The following is a 23,551-nucleotide window of genomic DNA, read 5'->3' on the forward strand; positions in this document are numbered from 1 at the left end:
TTGTGATTCAAATGTTTAACTCATCTAGCAATTTTTTGATGCACTCGGTAAAAACACGCAAATGAACTTCCGGACACTATTTATAACTAATGAAATTTAAAGTTGTAAATTACAACTTGTAATCATGACTGACAGTATATCATTATAGTCAATATAGAAAAATGTCAATAGAAAAATTAAAATAAAATAAAATTTTAATTATATTAATAATAGTGTGTTTTTTATCAGGGTGCAAGCTAATTGGAAAATTTATTAAAAGTAAGGCCGGTAAGGGATGCAACCACAGTCAAATTGCAAATTAATACACTTTCGCGATAACGTGATTAAAATAGATCGAAATTGATCGAATTTGTGGGCATGTCACATGTGTCATTGCGTAAGTGTTAGATATTAGTGTATGCTGCATCCAGTATTTATAGATTAATATATGATATTTATACATTTATTCTGTGTATATTTGATTTTAAAAGCAGCGATGAATGTAATATATTGATTTTACAATGATGTGTTTTTTTTCTTTCATCAGTCATCATCATTTGGAGATTGGAGCAGCAAAAATAATATTTTTAACTTCAATATCTTTTTTAATAGAAAAATGAATCTCTTTGGTACTTACTTTGGGGAGAAAAGTAAAAATTCCAAATATATTTTTGAAGATCGGGGAAAACAATAAAAACAAATCAGGGAAAATCAAGAATTTTACACAAAACTTCCTAGTTTTTGACAAAATAGATTTTTTATTTGATTGTAATTCAAAAACAAATAACTCTAGGTCTGTAGATAAAGTTGAAATAAATTATTTCGATAATATTTCAATTTAAATAACTACTGATTCAGAAAAAAATATTAATGAACTATTTCCTGATAAAATACTTTTTTAATTCGAAAAAACGAGTTTACTTTGAAGAGGTAAAGTTGATTATAGTGATATTGGCATTTGTAGAATAGGTAAGTATGCGATCTGCCGTACGATAAACATCTACCATAATTAATATCTGATTTTACAAACAATATAATATATAAAACGATTATTAGTAATAACTTATAACATAGCACAAATAAAAATTATTATTACATTTTTCATATATAAATAACATTTATAAAATAAAGTAAATAACTAGTATAAAATTAATTTTAAATTTTTCATTAGTACTTACCTACAATTCTAATTTTTTAAATATATAACTGTACATTCAATAAACATTTATTCTGTATAATGATTTGCCTAATGAATAACCCCAGAAAAAATAACCCCATATGAGATTTTGTAAGATTTTAAATGATAATAATTGTATAATATTCAAAACTAAAATATATATTCTAATAAATACGTGTAAGTCTAATATTTTAATTTATAAGTGAATTATGAACATTTTCAAATATTTAATATTTTTCATACTCATAACTCACCTAAAAATAAAAATATTCTAAAAAACCAACGAGAAAACATAGATTATGTTCTTACCTAAAAGTTTGATAATAGGTCAATTCACTCTTATATCAAAACTAAAAGCACACTAAGTATATTGTAGGTGCGACGTCCTCTTAAGATATGGTACCTATATCTTAATATCTATAAGTCCTATATTTATACTTATATTGTTAAAATATAGACTTCCTAATCTGCCCGTGTTACTTAGTAAATTAGTTTGAAATATCAATAATATATAAATAAATAAATAATATAATAATTTTAAACAAATAGTCAATTTTTTCATTTACGGTCAATAATTTATAAATAAAAAAAATATATTTTATATTAATAATATTAAATGTCAATTAAAATGCATAAAAAAAATATATAACTTTTAGGTAAGAACGTAATCTGTGTTTTTTCGTTAGGTTTTTTACAATATTTTAATTTTTAGGTGAGTTATGAGTATGAAAAATATTATATATTTGAAAATGCTCATAATTCACTTAAAAATTAAAATATTCACATACATGTATTTATTAGAATATTATACAATTATTATCATTTAAAATCTTATAAAATCTCATACGGGGTTATTTTTTCACAGTACTCTGAATAATATCGATAAAAAATATCATTATATTTGTGTGGGTATTGTTTTGTATCTGACTTTAATTGAATATTTAAACGACCACGTAACATTTAGCGATTTGTTTCAAGCATTTTTTCAATGTGTTTAAATTTTTAGATTCTGAACGAAGTGAGGAATGTATTGATTTTACAATGATATAAGTTTTTTTTTATTATTATTATTTCTGTCTGTTAATATATTTTTGAGTAGAAATAATGCTTTGATTTTTGACTTCAATTCCTCTTTGAAAAAGAAAATTCATATAGTTGGTACTTTGGAGGGGGGGGGGGGTCAAAACTCAAAAGTAAAAAATTCCAGTAGTTTTCAAATACATTAGTAAAAACCCTAAAAAAGTAATGGAAAAACGGGAATTTTTACGCATAATCAGTTTTTGACAAAATCGATTTTTTTTATTTTACTGTAACTCAAAAACGAATCATTGGAAATACTTGAAATTTTCACCAAATCTTATGTATTTACGATTAAAGTTTCGAAATATTTTTAGTTTTCTTTTTTTTGAAATGCTTATAAAAAAATTTGGTAATCCAAAAAATCTTTAAAATTTAATACAAGATTTATTATAAATTGTACTTATCATAGTAAAAAAAAAAAAATCAAAAATCGTTAGTCACCGTCTGTAAGCATTTAAAGTTCAAATGTTTACGAAATATATCAAAATCGCGAAAATTTGCAAAGCATTTTGAATTTTTGATTCGTAAAATTTTTGTGTTATGTGATTTAAACTTAAAGTTAAAAATCCAATACAAGGTTATCCATAAGTTTTCCTTCAAGTAACTGTAAAAAAAATGTCTAGTGTCAATAAAGAAAAAAATTTATGAGAGTATGAAATTATAATAACTAAATTCTATGAACGAAGTTGTTTTTTGACAATTTTACGATGATATCGCCCACCCGGTAACCTACCACCCACGAACTAAGAACAGACTAACAGTAAGAACACAGTAGGAAGATACGGAGGATTTCAATGATCTCATCGGCGATCACTGATCATTCGCCAATCGGCACATCCGACACAGGTAACAACAACAATGACAACAAATAACAAAAACAAACAAGTAGTGACCCCGTGGAGTTCATCCACCTGGGGAATTTGGCGTGGTCGACGAGTGGCTACACTGCGCAACCGGAACTAGAACATCGTGGTTACGAAAACGTCCCGAATACAATCTCCAGCGACGGCCGCCGAGGCCGACCAATCGGCGAGCGAACCGATAGATACCAACCGTCGTCGAACAGCAGCAGCTAGCAGCATCTAGCGTATACGGTCGGCACTCGGCAGTTCGTACAGACAACAGTAGTACAAAAACAGAATAACGAAAACATGAAAAAATAATTACAAAATCACAATACTTTGTTGCTCTCCGACCTCCGTACGTTTTATTTGTTTTTTTGAATGCGCTGTACGCCCGGCCGCGTCCCCGTCACGTAACGTCACGACGACGACGACGACGACGACGACAACGACTCAGGATATTGCCATCCGCAGTACACGACGCGACCAGACTTCGGTGTCGGTGACCAACGCTACGAAAGTACGAAACGTCCGTTAGGATAGTAATATATTGTAGTATGCTATGTCCGTTCGCCTAGCCATCGGGAGGACGGCCGGAAGCGTTCAGCAGTTGGCCATTCAAAATCAAACGGAACGACGGTCGTCGGCCGTTACGTCGTCATAACGGTCATTGTCTCCACCATTGGTCGATAAATGAATAGGTGAGACCGCACGCCAGTTACATATTTGCCTGCGTATCATTTTTTTTTTTTCTTTCTTTTTTTTTTTTTATCTATTTACACGTTTATTTACACAACATAAATTATTGGCCGTATCGCTTTTTCTCATCGTCTGCCGCACTAAATTACGTCGGCGGATTCTTACACGCTTTCTGCCGTCGCCGTCGACATTTTTGGTGGCCAGTCGGAACATTAGTTCCGGGAGACGTGTCGCCCAGCATGCTAAATTTTGAATTTCCCGTGACCTTGGTCCGTTGTCGGTTAAGCGTTTCGAACGTTTCTAACGTTTCTAACGCACCGCTAGGAAAACGTGCACTTTTCCGGCTGACTGCCAATGAATCTGACGATCTGACCGATGGTAGATTGCCACCAGCTCACACGGGTGCACTCGCACTGTTATTTGGTACAATTGTTTTTGGGATCGTTATGAGGTATAATTAATGAGGGTTTTTGGGGATGTGTGTGTGTGTATGTGTGTGTGTCTGGAAGCGGGTGTGACGAGGACATTATCTCGTGTCATTTGCACGAGAAAAATAAATACCGAAAACAATTGTAATATTTTTATTCCTGGTAAATGTATTTCAACAGCAATCGCCTATTGTCAGTGTTATTATAGAATTCTATATTCAATACTTGGCGAATCGAATTTTGAGTTTTTTTTTTATCTATATTGATTACATTTTGAGTCAATAATATACGTTTTTTAGTATTTAAATTATGCCATGATTGATACTCATTATGTGATTGATAAATAATCACTCGCAGTCCGATAATAGCATCCTGTACTTATTAAATGATAAACAATGTTATGAATCAATCCAATTATTTTGTGTATGTATTCTTAGTATAAATGGACACGCATTTGCCAATTACATGTTATGTTATTTTTCTTAATTAATGATTTATCATAGTCTACTTCGGTTATGAAAAACATTAAAACATATATTTATTTACATAGGTATTACACAAACTAATAGATTTAGTAGATTACTATGTATAATTGTTTTATTGCCATAGTGTTTGTTTGGATATTCTGCAAAGACTGGATTCACTTATTCATTTTAAAAATTCATATTTTTATCATTTTTAATCAAATTTTGGTGGATAAAAGTATAGTTATAGATAGTGATATTAACATTCACTATTAGATAACAATCATAAAAATTTATAATTAATTTAATATTTTAATATTTGTTATACTAAATATGTTCATGATTGATAAATGTCAATATGAATAAACTGCCTACCTTATTACAATATTAGTTTCATTAAAAAGATTATTAAATAATATGAGCATAATGTGTATTAGGTAAAAATGTAGTGAATTTTTTAAATACAATTGATAAATGTGGATTTTTATTCTTGTATGAAATACCCAAATATTTATTTATAAATCAACGATAAAAAAATGTCTGACATGAGCAACATATTGTTGTTATATTGTCAAAAAAATTCTAATCTGCAAGCTTGTTTATTACTGAAATATGATTTTTTTTTTAATTAATATAATATTATGATTATTTTAATCTATTAATATAGAAAACAAATATATCAGGTATATAATTAGGTACCTATCCTTTTCTTTTTGATAATATTTTATATAACATGCTTTTTTATACATTTATAATTAGCTAAGTCTACTTAAATAATTTGTATAAACTCTAGTGTAAGCTATTTGTATGTATTTTTTTGGTACATTTATACCAGTGAGCTATTATAAGTGTAGATTATGATAATTATGATGGATGATTTATGATACCACAGTCGACATAACATATTTATACTTTTTGAGATAGAAATTTTGTTATACTAGGTATCAAACTTTACCTTTAACTGTATTAGTCCATGTAAAATATGAATAAGATTTCTGTTATTATTTTATTGTACTTAAATTAAAACAACCATTGCTATTTATAAATATCTAAGGTAATATTTTCATTAAGTTTTTTATATTACTATTTACTTGTTTTAATAATATTGTTTGTTAAATATGCAACTATTTTTTGAGGTATTTATTTAGTATTTAAAGTTTAGTGGTTTATTTGTGTTTATTTTCACAAAGAAATATAAATTATTTTAATCTATTTAATGTGGTAGAATAAAATGTATTAAGAATTGATATGGTTGTTGATATATGATAATTGTTGGCAATTGGTATTGAGTATAGATGGAAAAAGAATAAGTAATATTATTTTAGTCATTACAATTTGATAACATACTTTTATAGTACCTATTACAATTTTAAAAACAAACTCTACCTACAAATTAATTTTCAAAACTAATTGTAAAACTAAGTTTAAATAATAAAATAAAAACAATTCAAAAAAGTAAGCAAGAACTGAAAATGAGTTTTGAATTACTGACATTATATATATATAGTTTTATAAATTAATTTCAATAAGGATATGCCTATTTATTGTTAATTTAGGTACTGAGGAGAAGTAATGTGTTAGCAGTCTTTCCCCCAGTTTACTAAACATAAGCCATAATATAGTACAACTAGTATATTATTTACTATTAAGTTATTGAGTAGTAAGAGAACTATTTTTTATAATATTTAATATTTTTTTATAAGATAAGCCAGGCATTTAGAGAATTGAATGCTTATAGCCAGTGGCATAAATAGTAATGGGGAACTTGGTATGCATATCCACTCCTCCCTTAAATACATTTTAACAAGCCTCTTCAAACAATATAAGTGTAATAAACTACATAGTTTTACATTTATAGTTTTTAATACGGCACAATGCAGTCTGCACTTATTAATGGCTTATTTCACACCTAATAGCATAAAACCAAGTACATTTTTTACGTAGTTTTTTATCGATCTTTTAATTTTAAAGCTATGTATGATTTAGTGAAATATCACAATTAAAAATCACTTAGTTAATATTTTTACCTTTTTTAAGCTTGTTAATTGGTCAATTCACTGTGATATTAACACAGAATTGAAAGTGCTGAACGCATATTTTGATATGTTAAAATGTGAAAACATCACATGCTAGCGTAGCGTTTACGAGAATTATTTGTTATAAATTTTAAAAATCACGTTTCGAAATGTAAAAAATAATCCACCAGCCTTGGCATACCCATTAGTTTGTGTTGTGTGTATTTGTAGAGGGGGTAGATCGAATTTTTTTTTAGTATTGTAATTTTGTTGTAAGCTTAATAATTGATTGTGGGAATTCTTACTTAAGTGGACGTCATTTAATTTTTAAATGTTATATTTAAAATCTTCACTTGTAACCTACTTGTATACCAGTTCAATTATCCTAAAATAAATTGAATAAATACAGATAATGTTCTAATACCTTTAAGTTTGAGTCAATTCAATTAAAGCTAGCAAAGTTGATTTTTTTGAACTCGAATTTACTATGTTGTGGGTTAGAGAAAAAAGTAAATAGTGCATTCTCAGAGAACTGATCCTTTTAATGCATAGGTATTTTAGTATTTTACACAATTACAAATTATGTTTATGATTATTTATTTTTAACTTATAATAATTGGACGTAAAAATAATTTAATAAAAGTAAGTTCCTGAATAAAATATTGGATCCAGGGTCATATATATTGTTATACATAAATTAATATAATCCTTTAATAAAAATTGTAATCTCCCTTGAAAAATATGTTCAATGTTAACTATTAAAAATGTGTTTTTATAAACGCTGAGAATCGATATCTTGTGATATTATAATTCGCTTATGGTGGGTACCTGCGTATTTTTAAATATATTTGTAAAGAAATTTGTTGATAGAAAATATACGTTTTAATGTTATATAATATCAATAATACAATATCGGGGGCCAAACGTTTCTATATTTTATATAACGTTGTTATAATCTATTCCTGTATCTAATGATAGAAATAGTATCTAGTTTGTATCAACTTTAAAATAATTTTTCGATTTTCTCAATTTGTAGTTTTACTTATAGTAAAACCGTAAGGTAAATCATTGGACAACTTGCTAAAAATATAGAAAAAAAATCTCGGAAATTGGTATTTCTAGTTCATCATATTTGTTTTAAACTCTTATAATTAGTATTCATACATTAGATTTCATGAAATCTATAATATGTTATACAGGATGTCCCGCGAGGATTTACCCATTACAATATCTTCTGAAATAATGGAGATGTAATTATGTTTTTTTTAAGACTCACAAAGACTACAAGTATTTCATATTTTAATTTAATGTTTTGGTAAAAAAGTTGAAAATAGCTATTTTGTAGAGTTTATTTTTCTGAAAATTTTGAGGTTTCAACATTTTATTTTCATTAACATCGTGATTTTTAATATATTTTTTTAGTTTTTGAGAATATTTTTGTATTATTATACAGGCATGATCTCACGCGCCAATACCCACATGCTTGATAATACTCGCACTTATATGATATGAAATAATTCATAATTTTTTTCAAAGCTAGAAAAAATATTAAAAATCATGAGATTAATAAAAATAAAATGTTACAAAATAAATATCTTCGATTTTGTTTTAAATGATAAAATAAAACGTATTTATTTTTTTACTAAAACATTAAATTAAATTAAGAAATACTTGCAATCTTCGACTTCTTGTCCTTGTAAATCTCGTAAAAAAAAAAAATACAATTATGGTATCTCTATCATATCAAGATAATATATTACATGAGTAAATACTGTATAGGAAGTAAAATCTTGAAATCCCTAAATTTATTTGTGTATTAGTTCAATAATTTTAAATCACGTGATAGCAGATAAAATAACAATACATTGATTGTAATAATTAAAAATATTCTGTGTCTATCAAATTTAAGTTGATAGAAATCAGTGTTATGGAAAAAGTAACGGGGTTTATTCTTTTTAGTTTTCTTCAATGACAAACCCATTACCGGAAATTTAAATGGGAAAATTCCCTAAGCATTTTAATTTTCAAGTATAGTTTTGGTGGATGCAAATATTAAAACATACATTTTCTTATCACGGAACCGTTTTTCCAAATAAGAATATTGCCCCTGTTTTCTATTTAATGTTTATTTTATAAATATATTAATGTATTTATATTATACATGATGTTGTAAGCATTTCATTAATATTTTCTATAAGAAATTAGATCCAAGATTTCTGTTTGCTGCTGTATTGATTCACATTTTTACGTAATTATATTTTACATTTATAATTTTATGCATAGAATAATGTAGTACTTATAAGTTTCAAAATAAACATATTTTATAAAGAAAAACAGAAGTCCACTTATATGTGAATACAATATTTAATAATTTTAAAAAATCGTAAATTAATTTATGGTTTTATTTGAAACTATCACTATATTTTACAGAGATACACTAAGTTTATCACAAATTTTATAAATTGGTTATTGTGATTTGTATTAAATAATAAATTGAAGTTTGATTTTTTAAGGAACATAATATTGTATTTTTGATTTATTAAGATGGATCAAATTGTGCGTAAAATGATGTGCATAATAATTAATACGTAAATTTGGGAATATTTTGTTACACATATACCTATGCAGCAATGTATTACATTATGTTTGCATTAAAAAGATATAATATTGCAACATTGTTAAAAGGTGTTCGAGACCTGACTAAAATGCAAGTGTTTTCTAGTGACTAGTTCTTTAAATTATTATTCAATGTTGCATCACTTAATATATTATTATTTTTTTTGGCTGAGCCCCTTTCTTCTCTTGTTAGGAAATCAGCTTCCTCTTTTTTCTACATGTATATCAAGTATTCATGTCCGTAATGCGAATGGGAGGGGTTGTATTGCTGCTTAGTTGATCCCCTAGCCAATGCCCCAGCTGTCTTGTACCACCTGGCCTCTGTTCTCCCGCCATACAGCAATAGTAGTGTGGTATTATAGTGTGGCGTAGTACTTTTCGTACGTATTTTTCTTTGTTCATTATTTTGAACTTTTATAGATTTCCAAGTTTTTTTTTAAAATTAGATAGTTTTGTTAAATGTCTCCATGTCTAAACGACCTTATAGCTATCTGAGTGGTTATCAAGAACATCAAAACGTTTATAATAAACGAATGCATTTAGTACCACAAAACGACGAGTAAGTCTTTAAACGAATAATATTAAATATTTTTGTAAAAACTAGTAAATACTTTTAATGATATTTATTGAGAATAGATGATTTGATTCCAACTAATAAATTCTTTAGTAATTTTGGATGTTTGTTTTTTATTTTCTATTAAACCTTCTACTGTTTTTTTCATATGAAACAACATATAACTATTAAAAATAATATACTAAATGCTGAAATATTTTTAATGTTTATCATAGTAGGCTTATAGACATAAAACAATGTATATTATGTTGAAGTTTTAGGGTCTGATAAGTTAAAATGTTTTCGTTTTTGTTAATGGTAATCATACTTAAATACTTTTTAATTATTTGCTGAGTAAGGACTACATTCTGAAATGTTAATTAAAACACGATTTTTATAATATGAGACTTATTTTTTCATACAATGTACAATGTTACTAGTAGCTAATGACTAATATTATTAGTATTGAACAATTTTAAAAATAATTTTTTTTCACCGATTTTCGTATTTATTTTTAATAAAACACATGTACTTTGGTGAATATTTTAAAATATAAACAGTTAAAAAAACATTAAAAACTACTTTTTATCATCTGCTATACATTATATCAGTTTTTATATTGTCATAAACCAATTTGATAAATATAAAAAGTTGTTTATCATTTCAATTTCTTAATGTTTTACCATGGTTTGACTTTAAAAAGTTTCAACTTATTAAAAAAAATATATAATTTTATCATTATATACAAAATACATTTTATATTGTTGAACCTAAATATTAAATAGTATTTTTTTAAATATTTATAAGTACAATAAATGATTGATTATTCAATTATTAAAATTATATTTATAATTATTATAAATAACAAGTTCTACATACTTGTATAATGTGTTCAATTGTTAATTTGATAGTATAACTAGTATAAGTTAATGCTTATTTAGAAACCAAACTAAAAAATAATAAAAAATAAATTAAAACAGTCAAAATAATCTTTTGTTGTGTTTTTATTTTTAATTATTGTAGTAGGAATATGTGTTGAATGTCTGTAATATTGTATTTTATATTTATTATTTTGTAAAGCTTTTTTCTATTTGAATGCCATTATAATTAGTCTAGAATTGTATACCCCTTAAGAAAGACTCAGGAAACAGGATTCACGGTCTGTAACCCTCATTTTTTTTTTTTATAGAAGTGATTTGGTCTCATATCATAATTTATAATTCTTAAATAAAACTTAGATTTTCTTTTTGACAGAAATTTATTTATTTTATTATTTTTATTGTTTTTTATCTAAGTTAAGGAAAAAAGGTCTTGAGCTTACAATAGAAATGTACTTGCTATTTAAACCATTTTTTGAATACTTTTACTTATATCTTTTTTAAAAACAATAATTTATTATTGATTTAAAGTTTAACTTTATCACATACTATTATTCTGCACTCAGATGAGTATTAAAGAATGGTAAGGTATTTCTGTATCCTATTAATTTTTTTTTTTTTTAATTTTTAAATATAATGATTTCAAACTGAAAGCGAATATATTTAGACAATGATTTTAAATTATATCATACCAGTTATTAATGGTTATAGTTATAATTTATATATTGCACATATTAATTTAATTTCTATATATTTTTATAATTTATTTAAATTTTGTAGGTCCAGATCAGGTTACGATAGTGAAACGGACGATGGAGAAGATTCAGATGATTATGCGATGCCACTTGGCATCCCAATCGTATCTAGTGAAGATGGCCGACGGTTGGTTGAATATAAACCATCAAACCACTCCATCAATAAGGGTCGCTGGACCAAAGAAGAGGTTGGTAATTTATTAATATATTCAATGCAGATGATGCTAAATGGTGTACATTAACATTGTTTGCATGTGTTAAACGACACTAATTATTAATTATTCTAATTTATTATTAAATTCATTAGAATTTGATCAGCATTATGATTAAACTATTGGTTTATTCTTGGCTTATCCTACAAGTATAATTTCCACATGTATGTGGAACTTGTACATTCATTTTTTAATTTTTTCAATTTTTTTTTAAAAATTTAAATTTTTTTAGTTGTCACAATAATAATTGTACTCAATCATGATGTAATTCAATGATATATTTATGTGTTAATAAAAATAGAATCATATTTATATAATATATATGTACTATATTGTATATTATAGTTATAACATATATTTGTTGATATATTATGTTAATATTTGGTTCCTCAACAGGATATGAGGCTAAAGCAACTTGTAGAAGAATATCAAGAACGATGGGATCTCATTGCCCAACATTTTAACGATCGCTCAGATATTCAATGCCAACAACGATGGCACAAAGTTGTGAATCCCGATTTAGTAAAAGGGCCTTGGACAAAAGAAGTATGTTCAATTTCAGTAAAGTATAAATAAACAAAATAAACTTAATTAATGTTTTCGACACTGTTTTGTATTTATAGGAAGATGAAACTGTATTGGAACTTGTAGAAAAATATGGACCTAAAAAATGGACTCTAATTGCACGACATTTAAAAGGCCGAATAGGTAAACAGTGTCGTGAACGATGGCATAATCATTTGAACCCAAATATAAAAAAAAGTGCATGGACAGATGAAGAGGACAGAATAATATTTAGGGCACATAGTCAATGGGGGAATCAATGGGCTAAAATTGCAAAATTGTTACCTGGAAGGTACGTGGTGGATTAATTATTTATTTAGCTTAAGGTTATAAAAAAGACATATACAAATACCATAAAACAGTTATTGCAAATATAAAAACATTTGTTTTTTAAAGAGTATATAACTTATTATTTAATTTGGGAATATAATCTTAGATTCACTCTACTATGCTCATAAAGTTAAATTTAATAAATAAATGTTTTTAATATTTGGCATGAATTTCCATATATATACATGAAAAAAAAATTAAATAATGAAACATTTTTGGCTAGTGTTGTACTAAATATTATAGAACTAAAATATTTAACCACCTTTATTTTATTATTAAATTCTGATTACCATTTACTGTATGATATGTATAACAACATTCATAATATATACTAAATTATTATATGATAAAATAAATTACTAATTATTTTATTTTAATAATATTTAGGACTGATAATGCTATAAAGAATCATTGGAATTCAACTATGCGGAGGAAATATGAAATAGATGATAAAGGAGAAGTATATGGAAGGAATATGTTGAAGCCTAAAACAAAAAGTATCAGAGCTCCAATGGAATGCAGAGAAGAATCTAACAAAAGTCATCCTAATACATCACAAGTTAATCAATCAGAGTACATAACTATTGATGTTCCATCACAAGTAATTTGAAATCTATAAATGTATAAATATTGACATATTAATTTCCCTTATTTATATATATTTTTTAGTATTACAGTTGGATGCCTCCAAAATATATTCCAGACGATACTCAGTCTAAATCAGATCCTGAACAAGATGTCCGGGATAAAGCTGAAGTTGTTGCAGCTGCAGAAGTTTTGAATTCTTTGTCAACGCCTCAAAAGAAAAATGAAATGAAAATAAAAGATGTGTTCAAAATTAACTATAAATTAGAGTCTCCGCCAAGACCGGCTTCTGTACCTTTGCAAACTAATTCACCGTCATGTTATTCACCATACAGGTAAAAAAAAAAATTAAAATTAAAATTAATTCAATAGTTTGAATAATGTACTATGTTTCTTAGATTATTTGAGACTGGAGGTTTTATTGAAACTCAACAAACTAGTAATAGTGTTGTAGGTAGTTCTCCTGATGAAGGATATGCGGAACTTCATCTTGTTACCCCTACAAAGACACCAAAAAAAGAAATTTGCCCAGAACTTTGTAAGTTACATAATAAAAATTGTAAATCAATGTTATCAAATTTTAAATTAATAAGTTATAGATTATCAGTATGATGCTGTTACTCCTAATAAACCAAATCTATATTCACCAACCAATAAAGTTACTCGGCGACGTAGGAGTTTTTCGGAATATCCTGAAATTGGCTTGAATTTACAATGCAGTGTAAGTGAAAAATGAAAAATAAGCTAATTTTGTTTACATTACGTATGGTTAGAGTATACAATCAGTGTAGGTACTTCACTTAGTTTTGATTTACATTTTTGAAAAGCTTTTATGAGTTTGAGAATTAATAACTAGCACATAATGTGTTATTTTATTCAAAGGTAAGATAATAATTGGTTTAATTTAATATATGGGTGCTTATGTATGGTTTTTCATTAATATACTGTATTTGACACAGGTACTACATAAAATAAAATATGTATTTAAATTGATTTATTAAACATATTTAACAGTGCATGATATTGATATGATGTTTTATGTTCTGTTTCATAGCTCATTATTTTTTGTTTATTTAACATTTCTTAGAGACTGTGCACAGCATTTATTTCAAATAGCTTATTGAAACAAAATCTCATGTGTGTAACATTGTCATGACATCATCCTACAGTATTTTTTAATAGAATGATATGTCTATTTTTTTAAATTATTAGTATATTGTACATATTCAATTATTTTTTATTACTAACTACATTTCTATTTTAATTAAATACTATCTATTTTATATTAAATTATTCTACATTTATATGTATCTACCAATTATGTCAAATACTGTGTACCAACATCTTAGCAAATCATTTTAAGGATGCATTATTTTATTTAAAGGTTATGGGACACTTTTCACTTTAATCTTGGTAAATATTCAAATTTCAAAGTAAAATAATCATAGTAAAATACAATTTTGTAGTTTTTATTAACAATTGGAGCATAAAAAAATAATAAAGTAATTATTTTTGTATGATTATTTTATGATTTTCAACATGCTATATGTGTTGGATCGTAGCTAATTATTACAAGCATTATTTGTTTACATTTGAAAATTAACTTTGGCTACATGCCTATGATTAGACTTGAATAAAAACATAGTTATTGTCAATGCCAGTAATGAGATTCAATAATTTTGTATAGTTAAATGGTTTAAAATTAAATTTCCATACATAAATAAAGTAATCTACATTTGCATAACAGTTCATTAAAATACAACAGAGATGTTCTTTATGTATTTATTTTGTTTTAAGCTGCATATTTATCAAATACATATTTTATTAAAGTTGTTATGACTTGCCATTTGCTTAATGCTCGGTGATTAAGTAATCTATAAGCTAGCCAAGTTGGGCTGCTAAAATAGTGTTTTGAAATTAAATAAATTAGTATAAGTGATAATGTGTTAAATAAAATTTTGTTTTTTAATGATATGGTTTTAACTAAGAGTAAATATTAAGTAGACAAAATTGGTACTTTTTAAATTGGGTATGATTGTTTGCTTAAAAAAAAGATTGAGATGTGTGTGTCTTTGTGGTCTAGACTATTTTGTCAGGCTTGAGCATACCTGGAACGCCTGAAAAACGAACACCAATAAAACAACTACCGTTCAGTCCCTCACAAGTATGTAAATATGTTATGATTTAATCTCCATCGTATATAGTTTTATACTTCATTAAATACTACTGTTAATGTATATGTAATATGCATGTAATTGATCCATTTGTAAGCAATTAGTTCTTTTGCATTTACAGTAACAGTCTTTGTAGTTTGACTATACATGGTTATAATGGTAATCATTTTTTTTTTATATATATCTAATATTGTTGAATTTCAATTATTGAAGTCATTTCATGGTGTTATGAAGTATTTATGATTTTGAATAATTAGAAATTCATTTATTTATCTAAGGATTTTAGATAATAATATTTGTATTGGATTATTAATTACCAATTAAAAATCAAAGGGTTCTTATTATTTAGCTTTGCTTTTAACTAAATAACTATTCAATATTTTCCAAATAATAATAATTGTATTTATAAGGTTAAAAGGTTTATTTATTTTTTGTTTTATTCTCATTTTGCACAAGTTTCTGGTGGTTTTGCATTTCTACTTACTTTATTTTTGTAAATAATATGTTTAAACATTACAGTAACAAAAATTATATAACATAAATTAAATTCATATAATTATACTGTTTTCTATGGCTGTGTAGTTATGATATTTATTTTTTGTTATTCATAGTTATAATTATTGTTACTATTCTGTTTTATAAGAAGTATAATTATTATATGATTGCCATTTTTTTTTGCCAATGTGTTGTATGTTTCTAATGCCTTTAATTTGTTTTATTAATCTAAACTACAATTTTAAACACTTCAATTAATTTTTTCTATTTTATTTTTTAGTTTTTAAATAGTCCATCATTATCATTTGATGTTAATTCGTCTTCAACACCTGTCAGGCGTCTATTACCTAGTTGTAGTAGTAAAACCAATGAAGATATTAGTGATCAAACAATAAAATCTGAAACCTTAGTTACACCAAATTTAACTTATAAATTTGCTGGAAGGAGTCGCGATGATGTTAAGACTCCAGAAACGATGCATAGAATAAATACTCCTCACACACCTACACCATTTAAAATTGCCCTTGCTGAGGCTGGCCGTAAAATGGGTGTAAAACATCTAGTAAGTTTAAGTTTAATATCATCCATTTATATTTAATATACTTATATATTGTTTATTATATTATTAGGTTCAATCCCCATCAGCTTTAATTGAGGATATAACTGATTACATAAAGCAAGAAGATAGAGTTAAAAAAGAATCAGAATTCTCTGATTCCCAGTATGAAACTGATAGCTCTAATATGTTTTGTGTAATAATTTGAAATATATTTTTTAAATGTTACTGTATGTTATTTATTTTAAAAACATTTTCAAATTGTATAGGATACTAATGACACAGTTGCATGTGGAAAAGAAAATGCAGAACCTCTTTCACCTACACCTCAAAAAAAAGCAAGAAAATCCCTAGCACCAGTATGGGCTTCTCCAACAGCTTCTTGGAATCAGCCTATTGACTCATCTGTAAGTTGATTTATTTTAATAATTATTTATGCTATATATGAATTAGTATTGTAAACTATGGATGCTAAGGGACGCTGAGACATCCCAATTTATTGTCTTTATAATTTCATGTACTTAGAATAAAAAAATTTTATTTTATTTTTAAAGATTTATTATCAGTTCATATTTTTTCTTATATTGTGTTTTTGTTATATTATATTAATACTATATTAAATTGCATTAACTATCTACATGAGCTTAGCAACATATAAACTTAGTTTTAATTTAATGCAAAGTTTTAAAAAATGGCTAAGAAACAATAGGGTACTCCAGTGTTATAGCATTTAACGTCACGATACTTGAACATTTCAAACTTAATTATGCTTGAAATATTTAAATTGTTTTTGATGCTGGAGATTGAATTCAAACTTCATTTTTTCTCAAATTTTGAACTGTTTAAATTTCTATAAATTTGAGTTGTTTGAGGGTTGAAGAGTTAGAATACTCATCTCTAATCTTCTTTTTTGAAAATAATAAACTTGAAATGAAAAATTTCTATTTTATAGTCAAGAAGGGAAACAGATGCAGAAGATGTTTATTCGACAAATTTAGTTGATGAAACCAGAAACATATTTACATCCGAAGAATATTCAGCTTCAAAGGTAAAAATATGGTTTTTATTTTTTTATCCACACTAATTTGGTTTGAAGAGTGAATATTATATCATACACCAAACCTGCCATTTTTTATTGAGTGTGCCAGTGTTTAGATTTGACATTATTTTTTTGTTAATTTTTAATTTTTCGTAATTTAGATTTTTTGTTTTGTTTTGTTAATATTTTTCAGGTATTTGGGTGAGTAGGTCATGAAAAAAACCTAGTTCTTTTTACTCTTTAAATTATTGCACCCTTAGATCAATTAGGATAAATTTAAAGCAATAGTTTAGCACCTCACTTTTGAATACTTAGTTTCAATCACTCAATTATTATGTCGAGAGTATTTTTAACGTATGTGCTAAGATGAGTAAAGTTATGTTTGAAAGTCAATATTTTATGATTATACATGGGTATGCAAGTGAATGGGAGTAACATATTTTTTAGATTCGGATTATTCTTTTATATTATACACAAAACTTATATTGATTTCAAAATGTTTAATTAAATTTAAAAAAAATTCATTCATTCAAATGATGGTCTATTAGCAAAAGCACTTGATTGTCATATTCATCAAAATTTATAAAACTTTAAAAGTGCCAAGTTTTTTCAAAAATATCAGCAGGTACCTAGTAGATTTAATAGAAGTAAGAATTAAAAAAAACCTACATGTATTATTTCTTGAAAATTTTATGAAGTTGTTGAATGAATTTATCGCTCATTTTTATAAATATATTAAGAAATATATATAGACTGTGTCCAATTAATAAATTGGAGGAATTATTTTAATGAATAAAATGCATTTGGGCTCAATGGGCTCTCTCAAATTTTGTTAGAACTTCCAGTGAATAAATAATTTTATTGTTTTTATAAAAGGTTTAATATAGGTATTTGTGTCTTCTATGTTTCTTTATTGTTACACATGTTTTAGTGGAAATGGGAAGTGATCTACTAAGTATAATTTGTTCACTTTGTTATATTATTTACTACACACAGTATTTGTAGAGCACAGTAGTGCCATTAGAGCAATTTTGTTTGATTGTTAAATGTATTGTTATTATTTTAAATTGGGATTTAAGAGATCGTTGCACAACCTGTAATTTTTTCACAATTATGATATTGCACATGACAAACTTATGGAAATAGTATTCTCAAAAGCTTTACTAAATTTACACAATGCTTAGGGAAAATGTTATCTCATGTTTATATAACTTATTTTTTAGAACATCTAAATCATTCATTTGTACAGTTATTATTTTTATTAATTTATTATAAACTAATGAATATTGATAATAAAAAAATAAAAACTATGAGACTGATAAATGTTTTATATATTGTGAAAATTTGGTAAATCTGCAATAAATACTTTAATTGTAAGTTTGTCCTGTATGAAATCATGTTGTCCATATAATCTTGTAGTTATCCATTGATGTGGGACCACTTTTTAAATGCTTTGAATCAGTGTTGGAATATATTAAAGATTCAAAATTTTGAATTCTTATCAAAATGATATTAAAATTATCTATATTGTACCCCTTAAATAACGGTTGTGTGGCGTCTTCTTAATTTATAAGGGTAAATATTAACAATATTTTCTATTATTCTAAAGAAAATTGAATACCTTCAATAACATAAATTAATTATATTTGTGTATTTTGTTTCAAAATACAAAACAATACATAATGTAAAAACTATTCAAAATTATATTTACCTTTATATTTCCCCTTATATATTATTGTGCATGACTTAATTAAGCATTTTTAAAATTTATTTTCTATAATAAACTTGTTATGATTATGATTTTGAATATAATCAATGTAACTAAAAATAATAAAAAACAAAATATAAGGTTTTGAGCAGTTTTACTAATTTGGTTATAACTTGATTCTGATAAGATTTTGCTTTATTCTTAAAATATCAAAATTATCTTTTAAACATATTATTATATCTTTAATAATTAAAAAATGGTATTATTTGATATTTAACATTTTATCAACAATTCTTTTTCTTCTGCTTAAAATTTTAAATAAAAATATACTTTATTTAAAGTAGATCAAATACAAAAAAAAAAAAAAAAATATATTTGAGAAGTACTAATTTATACTAAATACCAAATGGATAGTGATAAGTCATACAAAAAAAAAATTTGCTTAAACATATTAATTAATATTTATTAAAAGAAAAAACTACTAATACAAATAACATATTATTTCTATTTTTAAACTTATATTCAGACCAAATTTTAATTTAAAATAGATAATATAGAAACTAATTATTCTTGAAATGCCTATTATTATAATAAATTGATATTCGTTACCTTCTCTGGCCTTCATTAATATAAATATCTTCTAGATCTTTTTTATTTCAGTCTATAGCATTTTCAAAGAAGTTTATTTTTGTTACATTAATATATAGGGTAAAGAATAGAAAATTGTACATTAAAAATTACTTATAGCAGTTTTATAGTCTAGTATATGTGCTTTTTACATGAAAAATAGGCACAGATGCAAGATGTTCTACTTTTTAATACTTTTAACTATATTCTATCATACGGTTGTATGATTTATTACTTATTATGTATAACTTGCATAAGCTGAAAAATATGCAATTTGATGCCAAGCGTTAATAGAATCCAAAACAATGACTTTTCTGATGTTATTGATTTTATGTTAACATAATAAATTGTGTAAAACTTAATATCTTGTATTATTTTAAAATTACCCTACAAGTAATTCAATTTGAATTATATTTAATCAATATATTTATTTATAAAAATATTTTATTAGCAAACATTTAAATATATTTTTATATTCTTATTTAAACTATCAAACAATGTACAATTTAATTATTCTTTAAAAATGCTCTAGACTTATTAAACATTTCTTTATTTGTTTTATTTAATATGAAAAAGTAATAATAATAAGTAGTAGTAGCTATTCGTTATTATTACGGTGATGGTGTAGTAAATGGTGGCTGTATGTATTGTTTTGTGATGACCAGAATGGCTCTACTGCCTCACCAGACGTTTCGGAGACAACAGTTATCCGCAGACAGTTACCTCAATCATCCGACGGCAGCAGTGTCCTCAAACGTTTACACATTGGAAGTCCACTCAGACAAAAATGGTCTGGCCTCGTATCCAAGGTATGTGATAATTTACTTTAATAAATTATTTAAAATATACTAATCAATTTTTTTTCTAAAAATAATGTATGGTATGAAGAATGATGTGATGTGGAAGATTACATGTGGAAAAACTGTCGACCAACAAGAAATGACAGCCTTAGCTTATCAGTGTTTGCAAATGAAAACACCGCATAAAAACCTAAGCACTAAAACGCCTGGATTTAAACCTCGGCAATTATCGTTCTAGAAACTTAATATTTTTTTCCCCCTATTTATTTTAAAACATGCAGCAGGTTTGTAAACCAGCGATATTATGATTTCAACATTTTAAATTGATAATTTTAAATTATTTGAGTGAGTTTTTTTTAATTAATTTGTGTTGTCTCATTTCTGTTGGTTTTTCATATTGTTATTATTTTTATTGATCCTTCTTTTTTATTTTAGTTTTTCATTTTGTAATTTAATGTTTCAATTATATAGTGACCAAATGCAATTTATTAGTAACTTTTCATTTATGTGTTTTATGTAATTGTATGTGAATGTAAATTATTTAAAATTTTTATTTTACAAATTACTCAATTAGTATTTGATTTTATTGTAAATTTTTTTTTGTATATACCTAGTTATGTATGCACGTTTGAAATTTGACATTGATTTCTTTATTTTTTTGCTTATGAGCACTACCATTAACATTATGATTAATTTTATTTGTGTGATTTTTATCATTCATTTGTATTATAAATGATTTGATTTTTTACCAAATGTAAATTAAATTTGTTTTGAAAAAATATGTAATATAGTGATTTTAGACTATAACTTTGATTTATTGTCTGTAAATTGTTAGATTTTAGTAGACCTTTAATGGTTCTATTATAAACTTATTTTTTTAATTTAAACTTTTTTGATCAGAATACTGAATGATTAGCGTGGAGCTATGGTGGTATGTGTTAAAATTTTATACAGGAGGTCAAACCTGCAACATTTAAGTAACATATCAAGTTTTAAATATATGAATAAACGTATTATTTATTTTATTTATATATTGATAGTGCTATAGGCTTGAATGTTTTATACCTTTTGATTTGTTTTTGTTTTCTATGCATCCATGGTATAATAATTATTTTCTATCCAGTGATTAAACATACCAATCCTGCTACACATTCTTGGGACTGGTTTAACTATGGTAGAGTGTCATATGGGGATGTGTAGAAAAATTGATTTTTGTCGCACTTAACAAAGTGCAGTGTCAAGTCTCAAGACACTAAGAATATACCTAGTGTAAGAACTTGGTAATCCTTTAATTTTTATCACACAAATCTACAGTAAAATTGAAAAATATATATTAATTTTTTATTATTTTATAATTGGATAATCATTATTTTATATTTATTAAAAAATAAATAGTTGAAATCTATCAAGCTGATTTATATTTCAATAAATTAACAGTTTTAGATTAAATTAAAATGTGGCCATATGAATTTGTAAGAATTCAATATTTTCCAAAATGTATTGTATACACTTCAATAATTATGTGCAATATATAACATTATTTCAACCAAACTCTTAATCTAGGTTATACGCATTTTAGTAAATTTTTTATTTACAACAAACTGCATAATAGCATATTCACAAAAATATTTTTTACCATTAAAAAATTAAAAATATTTGTGAAATACTACAAATAGATTGAATTGCTTGGCAATAAGGAATAAACAAGTATTTAGTGAGATAACGATTGAACCTGATGGCTGATAATGCTTAAAATATTTATGATAACTATGCTTATAATACTTATAAAGACCGTAACAATTAAATGGTAGGTACCACAGGTAGTAACATAATAACATAGGTACTACAAATATTGGTGAATAGTATATAAAACAAGAACCATTGTCATTAAGTATTTTTGCATTAAAATTTTAGAATACATATTTGTTAATAACTTTTATATTAAGACTGAAGATCGTACTCAAAGCCAAGAAAGTAAGAACATTTGTGTTTGTTCGGCGTTGTAGATTTTTACAATGTTTTATTTTTAAGACTGTTTTGAGCATTTTTAAACTGTAATAAATTTTTACATAGGTAGGTATTTACTTTTAACTCGCTTAAAAATTGAAATACCTTAATAAAAGTCGACTTATACAAACACAAACTAAAATGTTCTTATAGGTACCTTATAATTTTATGAAAAGTTAATTAATTTTAATATTAAAATTAGCAATACAAAATTGATTTTGCTGAATGCAATAAATAATACGTTTATTTACAATTTAATTTTTGAATTTTTTGAAACCTTAGGTTGTTAGGTACATAGTTTAATGATGATTTTCAAGACATAAATAATTATACTAGTTATTATATGTATAATAAGTCATTATATAAGCTCCAAAATATTGCATTCTCACTTTCTCAGTTATACATAAAAAACGTCTATAAGTACCTAGTCAAGTGAATACATATATTGTTATGTAGATATACTGGTCACAATTTTTACAAATTTAAAAATACCGTAGTAAACTAGGTATATATAATAAAAAAAACTCGGTGGAATTCATTTCAGGTAGATCAGAAGGTAAATATCAATTTTTTTAACAGCAAACACCTATAATAACATTTACCAATCTACCTACTACTACTATATGTTTGTATACCTAGCACTAACAATCTAACATAATATTCTATCATTGATAATATTATATAGGTACCTAGTCAATTACTTGGATGAAGATTAATCGAAAACACTGCTCGATTTTAAAATTATCAGAAATGATCAATAGTTGTTAAAAATTAGATTTTCATCACAAGGAAAAATAAAATATAGTACCTAGTGCGAGTCGTGTCAAATGGTAAACGACTATGTCGCCGATTCAGAACTTGAGTAGTCGGAAAACCGAAAACAATAATACGGTAAACGTCAGGGCCATCTAGTAAGACAGTAATGACGGCCAGAAGTTTTACCCGTTTGTCGAAAAGTAGAGGTAGAT

The 23,551-nt window shown here is 25.6% G+C and overlaps 1 protein-coding gene across 6 annotated transcripts; it reads left to right on the forward strand.

The window, feature by feature from the left end:
• The first annotated feature begins 3,334 nt into the window (after window positions 1–3,334).
• Window positions 3,335–20,993, forward strand: LOC113552143 (transcriptional activator Myb). Of its 6 annotated transcripts, XM_026954857.1 has the most exons (16): window positions 9,645–9,859; window positions 11,512–11,674; window positions 12,095–12,244; window positions 12,322–12,554; window positions 12,980–13,193; window positions 13,262–13,512; window positions 13,576–13,715; window positions 13,771–13,898; window positions 15,261–15,341; window positions 16,127–16,408; window positions 16,476–16,598; window positions 16,672–16,809; window positions 17,355–17,450; window positions 17,635–17,642; window positions 20,442–20,585; window positions 20,665–20,808. In XM_026954857.1, the coding sequence occupies exons 1-16, from the start codon at window positions 9,768–9,770 to the stop codon at window positions 20,672–20,674; spliced, it is 2,253 nt and encodes a 750-aa protein (XP_026810658.1). In that variant the 5' UTR covers window positions 9,645–9,767; the 3' UTR covers window positions 20,675–20,808. The 6 variants fall into 6 exon arrangements, with proteins under 6 accessions (XP_026810656.1, XP_026810658.1, XP_026810657.1 ...); XM_026954855.1 differs by lacking the exons at window positions 9,645–9,859; window positions 17,635–17,642 and adding an exon at window positions 3,335–3,779 and having other exon boundaries at window positions 20,665–20,993; XM_026954852.1 differs by lacking the exon at window positions 17,635–17,642 and having other exon boundaries at window positions 9,649–9,859; window positions 20,665–20,993.
• The last annotated feature ends 2,558 nt before the right edge of the window (window positions 20,994–23,551 follow it).

This window comes from Rhopalosiphum maidis, chromosome 2 (assembly GCF_003676215.2).
Source record: "Rhopalosiphum maidis isolate BTI-1 chromosome 2, ASM367621v3, whole genome shotgun sequence".
Lineage (NCBI taxonomy): Eukaryota > Metazoa > Arthropoda > Insecta > Hemiptera > Aphididae > Rhopalosiphum > Rhopalosiphum maidis.

Bases quoted from the DNA above. Each gene is read 5' to 3' on its own strand.
- LOC113552143 (XM_026954852.1), top strand. From the start codon at position 9,768: ATGTCTAAACGACCTTATAGCTATCTGAGTGGTTATCAAGAACATCAA. The intron at 13,194-13,261 runs GTAATTTGAAAT...TATATTTTTTAG, and splicing joins CTATTGATGTTCCATCACAA to TATTACAGTTGGATGCCTCC. The intron at 13,899-15,260 runs GTAAGTGAAAAA...TTTGTGGTCTAG, and splicing joins GCTTGAATTTACAATGCAGT to ACTATTTTGTCAGGCTTGAG.